This window comes from Bactrocera latifrons, unplaced genomic scaffold (assembly GCF_001853355.1).
Source record: "Bactrocera latifrons isolate USDA-ARS-PBARC rearing strain unplaced genomic scaffold, ASM185335v1 scaffold_36, whole genome shotgun sequence".
Lineage (NCBI taxonomy): Eukaryota > Metazoa > Arthropoda > Insecta > Diptera > Tephritidae > Bactrocera > Bactrocera latifrons.
In genome coordinates this window covers 1559889-1569584 of record NW_017537001.1, presented here as the reverse complement: position 1 = coordinate 1569584, position 9696 = coordinate 1559889, and the positions used below count along the sequence as shown (strand labels likewise).

At 36.6% G+C, this 9696-nt stretch overlaps 1 protein-coding gene across 2 annotated transcripts in view; it reads right to left on the bottom strand.

The window, feature by feature from the left end:
* Positions 1 to 7041: 7041 nt before the first annotated feature.
* Positions 7042 to 9696, bottom strand: part of LOC108971819 (23 kDa integral membrane protein) — a 9747-nt gene continuing 7092 nt past the window's right edge. Inside the window, exons 3-6 of one of the 2 annotated variants that reach the window (XM_018938113.1) lie at positions 9498 to 9689; positions 9257 to 9418; positions 9001 to 9192; positions 7042 to 7292 (exon numbers count right to left, since the gene is read on the bottom strand). In XM_018938113.1, coding sequence (XP_018793658.1) covers positions 7221 to 7292; positions 9001 to 9192; positions 9257 to 9418; positions 9498 to 9689 — 618 coding nt within the window. In that variant the 3' untranslated portion in view covers positions 7042 to 7220. The remainder of the gene's footprint in view (positions 7293 to 9000; positions 9193 to 9256; positions 9419 to 9497; positions 9690 to 9696) is intronic. The other variant, XM_018938114.1, reaches the window with a different exon arrangement.

Below are 9696 nucleotides of genomic sequence, written 5' to 3'. Positions count from 1 at the left end.
ACCTGACATTAATTTTGACGGTTTCCTTCCTTTCCATTTTATTACGTATAACAATTTGTGGTTTGTTTCCGGAAGTGGATGACATCGATATATATGTATATATGTATATTCCCATAGCATTATTACTTTATTTTCCTTTTTTATCTTCTTTATCTACCTTTTATTAAAAGCGTGATAAAAAGAAAGTGGAAGAATCTAAATAACTATAAGTGTTTCAATTCAAATCTGTTTTGCTGTTGTTGTGGCGGTTATCTAACCTTGGTTGTCTTCGAAGTCATCTAACGGTAGGCCCAAGAAACGGGGTCGGAAGGTCATTCAAAAAAGTGATTAGATACATGAAAGGCACGCTGGACATATGTACGTACTATATATTTATAAATGTCGAGGTCGTTTCTGAATAATTTGGAGTTTGGCCTGCTACAGTATTCAGAACGAAATTGCGCGAGGGTCACTCTAGATTCTTGTGACAACTCAAGCTCTTTGTCTACAGTGGGTGGTGGTTTGACTCCAAGTMCGCCATTTACTGAGATGGAGCCGGGAAGGTGTTAATGGCGCCACTGTGAATGTGGACTAGTGAATGTCTGAAGTTAGTTGCGTTCAAAGTCTGGCGTACTATTCGATGCCGTCGAAAGAAACCTTGATGTTTCGCAACAAAAACTGTTTGCAGTGGAGCTCATTATGTTCCGTAATCGTAATCATGTGGGCCTCGCTGTGCAAATGTTTAACCGGAGACATCCAGAAATAGTCCAAAGTGCAAGGGTTATTCTATGTATTCGTAGCGTTGTATGATAGACTGTGTCAACATCTTCTGATAATTTCAACGCTACGAGGTGACTTTTAATTTGGGCTATCTGGGCGTTTATGATGCTTAGTACTGTGATGCTGTGTGTGTGTAGATTCAGGTGATGAATGAACGTCGGGTGTAGTAAAACCTCAAGTATCTTAACTATTGGAGAAAGGAGAGTTRTCTAACGATATGACTCCTCTTCCSACTTTTCACACATCSGGTATTTGAAGAATGCTCAGCGACAGGATAAAGAGCTTGGTTAGGTAGCTTACTCCTTCCGAGCCTAGATGTTTTATCATCAACATGTTTATTCCATCTGAGCCTAATTGATGAGACTTCAAACMTTCTTCTGTTCAACAGAACGCTTACTTTTCGCTTTTTATTCCCCGAACAGGGTATGCAAAATTTTTTCCAGGATAAGCTATCAACTTTCTGTCATATAATGACGCTTCCTGAAAATTTAGTTTTAAAAATAAGTTTTGTTTTTAAGTAAGGTATTTCTCRAAATATTATTCCGAAACCGGTACTGTCATTATTTCTCTTTCTTTGTTGTAATATTTCCATTTATCGCTAATATTAAAAATCACTTTTTGCGAATACTCCATTTAGTATTTAATTTTAATTTTATTTTATCAATTTAAACTTTTTTATCAGTCCAAATGTATTTTGTTTATTTATGATAACCAAAAGCCCCAATTCCAAATGGTTACAAGGTACTTGAAATCTTAAAAGTCTTCCATTGAAATAACTAATTTGCCTTATCTATTTCTAATACGTTATTCAAGCTCTCCTACTATAGCTTCTGATAAGTACATAGTTACATACATATATAATATAATTTCACATAATGTTGTGGGAGAGTTCACAAAGATGTGTATAAGAGACAGACATATATAATATAATTTCACATAATGTTGTGGGAGAGTTCACAATATCTTTATTATAAGCAATAAAGAGCCGTAGGTGTCATCGTAGTAATAATTAATGATAAATTTAGGAAACAGGAAGAGGTTCTTAAGTAAGATTAGTCAGAGCAATTATATTATTTGAAATAAATACAATTGGTCGAGTAGTGAAAAATAAAGTACTCTGAAGCTAATTACTTAAGAGATTCTAACGAAAATGATAACCAAATTAGTTTTACTGTTTTCTTACCAATTTTAATATAAACCGCTGAAACGACAAATATGAAGTAAATTTAAAATAACAAATAAAGTAAATAAATGTTGTGTGGGTTTCTGTAAGAGCGGTTAGGTATTTATGTCCGTGCAGAGTTTCTCCGGTTTCAACTAGCTCATCAACTTTCTCATTTATATATTCCAACGATCGAGAAAAAACTTTCAGCTTTGCTTTTCTCTATATACTCGTATGTATGTATGTGTAACTCTTTTCACAAATATGTAAAACTTATCATGGAACTATCAACTAAATCATAGTTTAAATATTCGAGAGCGCTACCAGAAATATCTATTATGGGTTCTTAAGACATAATCGACAAAACTAACCGATTCATGCGTAGGTGTGATCGTTCCCCTCTTCCATAGGCATTTGCCTTCTTCTGTACAGAACACTACCATTTGCAGAACACTGTCAATTATGATTTCATAAAATGTAACTGTCGATATTTGCTTCCTTTCTCTTATTCGTCCTTTTCAACGATATTTTCTCAAGTTAAGGAGCACRGCTAATATGAGTGTCTAATAAAGGGGACTTTGATTTTTTTAAATTTTTAGAAATATTTGAAGAATACACCGATAARCTGTAACAGCTTCATTGTAAAATATGGTCGGATGAAAGCAAGCCCGCCGCCAGCCCCGCCCCAAGATCTCACAATCTGCGCCCACTACCTAGGAATAAGCCTAATAATTGACGTTGAGCAATACCAAATCATCGGGAACGACCTCTGCGAACCGTTCCATACCAAACGAGGTTTCAGACTGGGCGACTCCTTATTGCAGAGCTCAATTGGTATCAGATACAATCTTCTATAAGAATGAATAGCTGCTGTCGTACCCCGATGAAATTGACATAATTGGCCTTAACATCAACGATATTAGTTCCGTTTTCTCCAGATTGGGTATGGAAGTGAAGCAAATGGGTGTCGTAGTGAACGAGGGCAAGAGGAAATATCTCCTGTTATCAAACAAATAGTCATCGTTGACAGTCATAACTTCGAAGTCGCAGATAATGTCGTCTTTCTTGAAACCAGCATTAACACCAACAACAACGCTAGTCTCGAAATCAAACGCAAAATATCTCTTGCCACCAGGTACTACGTCACACTGAATATGCAATTGAGAAGTAAAGACCTCCCTMGACGAACAAAGACCAAACTCAACAAGTMACTCACCATCCCCATMTTGTTATATGATGTAAAGGCATGAACGATGACAATATCTGATGAGTCGACGTTACGAGTTTTCGGGAGAACGGTTCTGCAGAAGATTTGTGATCCTTTGGGCATTGGCAACGATGAATATCTCATTCGATGGAACGRTGAGCTGTACGAGATATACGACGATATAGACATAGTTTAGCGAATTAAGAGACAACGGCTACGCTGGCTAGGTCATGTCGTCCGAATGGATGAAAACACTCCAGCTCTGACAGTATTCAACGCAGTTCACGAAGGGAAAAACGATTTTATTTTTATTCTCACTAAATGTGCCCCTTAACGACCTTCGTGGCCTCAAGGAGTTATAGTGATAAAGTKTGATTGTACCAAAAATGTACTAGTTGGTAAGGTGCCATGCACCTGAGTATTTACTTTTACAGGTTATATTATCAGACTGCTCTTTTTTACCAGCGTGTTTCCATGCATTAGGTGACGCAAGTATCGGTACATTTTATTTTTAACTCAATGTTTATGAAGTAAACGAGAAAGGTGTGTTAATAATGCCTTCATTATCAAGARGTTGTTGTCGCAGAAAAGTAAACGATAATGCAGTGATAATGAAATGTTATGACTCACTCTATATACTATATATTACACATATACATATATGTACTCGATATAGCATATGTACTCGTATACTAGTGCACACGATCGTTTGCGATCACTGGCTTTGTTGCTGAATTAAAAATGTGTTGTTGTTTCCAGCTTTAAAAAGAAGAATGACAAACTCAGTGCAAAAGTCCTTAGTCGCAAAAAATCGCCCTTAGGAATACCCAATATGATCTGAATACTATACCTGTCTCTTATACACATCTAGATGTGTATAAGAGACAGACTTTTGGCTGAGTAGGCAGTTGAGAAGTAAAGTCCTCTCTCGACAAACAAAGACCAAATTCTACAAGTCACTCATCATCCCCGTACTGTTGAATGGCAAAATTTTGTAGGGATTCTAAAATTAGTTCGCCAGTTTTTGGGATATTCCAATGAATTTTACTATTGATCAACGATACAAAGTTGTTCAGAATGATCAGTTGAACATTCCCCGCATACGCCMTTTTATAGTAAAAAATCGAGCCGCTCTAATATCACATGTATTGAGTAATAATCAATTTTTGCTTAACGATAAAATATTGATGAATTTCTAAGAAAAGTGTATTTATTTTTTGTACTCATTTGGAAAGGTATTTGTATTGTTTTATTATTTCCTTATCAAATTTAACACTTTGTCTAATTTATTTCCCTCTTTGGGAAATTTCAAGTGCCAAATTGATATAACCGAATTTAGTTATCAATTCCTATGGTAATGATTAATTTTACCATTGCCATTGCGACGACATTTCCGGTGACCCGTCGTTGGCAGGGTAACTCCTTTCAGGATCATCTAAAGTCAAAAAATACATGTTTTAGTTAAAACCTTTACTTAAAATTTGTACGAAGAAAAAAAACTTAAAATTTCGGTAAACATTTCACTCATTTTTTTATTGTATCTTACGGCGCACTTACGTAGCTAGCCTGGAGCGCGCAAGTTCTCAGGGCTGTATCTCCGAAACTATTACTCGAATTAACTTGTAAATTTAAGACATTATTTTAGCGGTGTTTAATAAAAAATATCGATTTTTTGATAGCCATGTAATCCCATAAGTGTAAAAAAGCGCAAGTGAAATTTATGAATACTATTGATCGTTTTTCTCAAACCTATACAGCTGATGCAAAGAATTATGTTGACCACATTAATGCAAAGGGTTATTCGAGATAATCTCTATTGATTCATCACCAATCTTGATTCATTTTAGAGCTTGTGGGAAAGCAAAAAGTGATCATTTCGAATACAAAACTGAACATCGCTCATTAAAGTTAACTTTATTGAAAATAGTTTCATTTTTATAATGGCTTTAATTTGTAACAAAACTTATGGCAGGACTAACTATAATCAAGTATACAAATGTTTAGGATAATGAAACATTGTGATAGGCTGTATAAATAACCCTCTCCGATACCTCGAAATTAAACTCTACTTGCCAATACTTATAGAGTTCACCTATTCCATATGAAAATCCCTAGATACTTTCTGAATTTCATCTCCATATTTACCAGATTTCATAAAATTTTTGGTAAAATTACAATCATGGGTACTGTGATCCACATATTAGGCATCTGGTGTTATGAAAAGTTATGTTGCGGTTTCACTATTTGCAGAGAGTTTTGCCGATACTTCTATTGGTGCTTAAATGAAATATTAAAGAGTGAAAGAAACAAATGAAATTTAAACGTTTATTTTATTGAAAGTGGGCGCGATTGTAGTCCGATTCTGCGCAGCCTCGAACTGTAAAGGTAGGTTTGCCATAACCATTGTATATTCGTATACGGATTCCTGCAGCTTCTATGTAACGCCTTTACAGTAAAATTTAGTGCCTTTCACTTATTTTTTAGCGACCTAATCAAAGTTAAATAATTTCAACATAATCTTTCTATAGAAAGGTGTTGCGTTGAGCTTCTCGAGCGTTGCTGGTTGATTGGCGTAAGACTTTCGTTTAACATATCAACAGCAAAAATAATCTAGATTCCTTAAATCGCATCATCTCGAAATTAACGAGTCGCCAAACTTTAAACACTATGTGTCCATGTTTATGGTACACGTAAAACGTGAGTCGACGCACTGTCTTGTTAGAAATCGAGATCGTCCACATCGATTTCATCAAAGTGCCTGATGATGCCGCCATACTACAAGCCGTACCAAAGGTTCAGTTTTGGAAATGAAATTCCGAATAATTCACACGAGGTTTTAACTCAACCCAATAGCGACAATCGCTTATTGACGAAGGCAGTAAGCCAGAAATGGTCTCATCTGAGATGAAGAGCTCTTACAGTAGCCACCTGAGAACGTAAATTAGCGTAATAATATTATTAGTAGTATTTGTAACAAAATGAAACGTGACATGTTGAATTGGCAAACCTTACCGAACATACCGACAAAATTTGACACAAATCAGTAAACAAACATGACCGCCACGAGCCTACAAATCAGGTCATTTCTATTGGAAGACGCTGTACTTTGTTCAAATTCGTTTATCGTGCTTTTTCTTCAAACATTTTCTCTTCGGAGTCGCCTAAACATTATTAATAGTTTTATTCCTTCGATCAAATCGATCGGTCCACGTGTTTCGAATAAATTTTCCTTATTGACTCTGAATTCTTTTGATATTTTCCAGCGAATATAACCCATTAAGCAGTAATATTTTCGTATATCTGGACCATTTAGTATGCCGGATTGATAAAAATTAATTTGTTAAGATGGAAAACCATGGRAAATAAGGAAAAAATGTAAAAGGTCATAAAAAAACTGACACATACGAACGCCAAACCCTTTGAGGATTTTACTGTACTGACCTAGTACCATCACCCTGACTTGGAATTTCTCACCCCCCATATTAGCTGTTGTACTGTTATATTTCAAAATAGACTCAGATCCGAAACTAAGCCAAATATGATGTTCTCCAATAGTATTCAGAATAAACCGGTGTAGTTCCTCAAAATAACAGCTTTCCTCAGACGGTAGTCTGTTCTCATTTCAGTCAGGACTCTTATTGATAGATATCTGAGTTCCGAGATATTTTTGATGATTTAGAAAATAACTAAAAATCCGAGTAAGTCAGATACTGAGAAGAAATAATAATTAATGTACAAACTTACCTACTTATGGCAGTTAAATCCAAACAAAAAGCTCGCAATTTTTGTGAAGTTTGTTAGTAATTACAAAGTTTATTTTAAATTCTGCAATAGTTGATACCTTTTAACGCTATTTTTATCATAATTATTAAAACACTTACAATAAATATATAAGGTAAGAATACGCTTGTAATTGCAAAATGTGCGGATTTAAAAATTTCGACTTTTATTGTACATTTGTTGCCAGTTTCGTGAGATTATACATATAACTAATTTGTGTATAAACATTACCGCTATTGTTTTCTTTATAAATACATACATATTTGCAAAATTAATTTGAGATTCTGTTGCAGTAGCAGATATTCAAAATACTCAATAGGCCGAGCGACGTCTATAATTTCGAATATTATTCGCTAAGCAGCAGGCGAAGATGAAGCCAACAAACTGAAAGTAAACATTTTTAATATAGAATTAGTATACATATACTTTTCGATAGGACAATTTTTAAGGTATAAATATTTGTTTATAGAGAAGGAGGACAATTCAGAAAGTAAATACGGCCATCCCGCAAGGTAGCGTTCTTTCCCCTTTGCTCTAGAGTCTGCGGGGTATTTGCTTACACTTCCGGAGTAGCACCCTTGGCAAAAGGAAAATTACTGAATAGCGTTTACGATCTAACCCACGGGTATCTAAATGTGGTTACCAATGAACTATTTTTGTTTTTACTAACAGATACAAAAACCTTTAAGGTTACTCTCCTCTAGTCTTCAACCAGTGGTTAGGGTGAAGTCCTAGGTAGGAAACTCTCATGAAAGCTAATTACACAGGAGAGTTTAAGGAAAGCATCGGTAACGTTATGTTGTTCTAGAGGAGTAATTGGGAAGCGATAGAGTCTCCCAACAAAAAGTAGGATTTTGGCTGCATGAAACCGTATAATGCTGTATGAAGCTTTTCTAAAAAAACCAATCTAGCTTAGCAGCTGGAATGTGCTTAAAGAGCTTTCCTCATTGGCATCTGTGATGCCCTAAGGACAACCACAAAAAGGGCACTCAATGCCATAGCTGGTATTATTAGACTTAGTGAAGCTGAGTATATGAGGAGTCCCGGACAGTGATACACTAAAATTATCTATTGTTTCGTTTTCATTCCATACAATCTAGATCACAGCATCGTAGACCTTCGCCCGTCAGTTCCTTCTCAGCTCACACATCTGCGTGAGATTTATAGACAGGTAAAGCCGCTGGAGAAGCGGGACCGTGATCTTTTTCATGGATGGATCGAACTTAAGATGGAGAGTAGGAGGTGGAGTCTTTTGTCGGAAGGCCTCCCTCAGCTCTAGCTTCAGACTAACAAACCACTATATCGTCTTTCAAATGGAGGTGGTTGCCACCAAAGTAGCAGTAAACTGTTCCGAAGCTATACTGGGGTTCCTGTCCGATGACTCCGCTCCAAAAACTAGTCAAGAGTGCATGAACTCATTAGCAATAGCTTCAAGCTTCTACCATGACTTATTACATTTGTATGGTTGTTCGGCCACAACAGAATCCTCAGAAACTGTAAAGCCAATGAACTTGCTAAGAAGGGTATCCTTTCTCCAATTTTAGCCGATTGGAAGTGAGACGGTTTTCCGATATCTTCTGGCGTTGTACTTTTGGACCTCCGACGAACTCAGCAAGCACTGGTCTGCGAGATGCTTCTGGCTCAGAGTGAACCGTAAGTGGTCCACTGAACTACTGGTTCTTAACAAAGTCAATATCAGCGTAATTGTAGTTCTTATAACTGGCATTGTCCATCGCCTAAATATTTTGTAGGAAGCTTTTTATCAAATCTTTATGGGCGAAAGCGAAATGGAATCGTCTTTCCCTCTATTACTCGGCTTTTGCCAGACTGAGATTGAAATACATCGGTAGACACACCTTTCGCTAATCTCGCGAAGTTACTGGGATAGATATTGACAACCTTAATATATTTGTGTTATGCTCAATGCAAGAGTCGATTTTTGAGGATCTGGTAATCCACTTTTAGGAGTTTACAAATAAGACAAGTCAGTTTTGTATCAACCGTACGACCTGACCCTTGTTTTTTCGTTGTAGCAGCAATAATAATGCTTAGTATATACATATATTTTTTTACTTCGTTATTGAAAAMTCACCTCAATAGCCGCGACAACCAGACCCGCATATTTGATAACATCACTGTTCTTATCCCAGAAATCCACGAATGCCTGCTTACAGCCACGACGATAGACGTTCTCAATGCTGCAGTTATTGCCCTTGCAGCAGGATGGTGGATAATAGCCTTGGAATGAGTAGTCAATGTAAGAGTTCTTACCACAGCACTCCATCTAGAATTTCATAAAATTTCAATCAGTTAATGTTATTTCATGTTTGCTATAAATAGCTGCTTACRCTAATTTGTATGGCATCCATGTAGTCGGCTTTGTGGGTTCTACGCGCCCAAGCCTTTTCGACGACATCGCCCATCATTACCAGATATCGGTCCTTTTGTACCCAMATGTAAATAACCAGGGCGAGTTGTCCGATCATTAACACGAAGAGCAGCACAGAGTACTAAAGTAGAGAATACAGAGAGTTTAGAGATGTTGAGACTTAATAACATTATTTAGACAATTTTTGTAAATTTTGTTACCGTCATCGACATGCAATACGACTCGCGTATCGCGCCACAACAACCGAAGAAGGAGATCAGCAATATCACCGACCCCAAAACGATCATTGTAATGGGCACTTGCTGTGTTTGCACTGCTTCCGCTATGTCATCGATGTTGTGTATATTGCTGAAGAGCAGGATGCCAAAGACGATCAGCAATATGCCGCATATCTATATA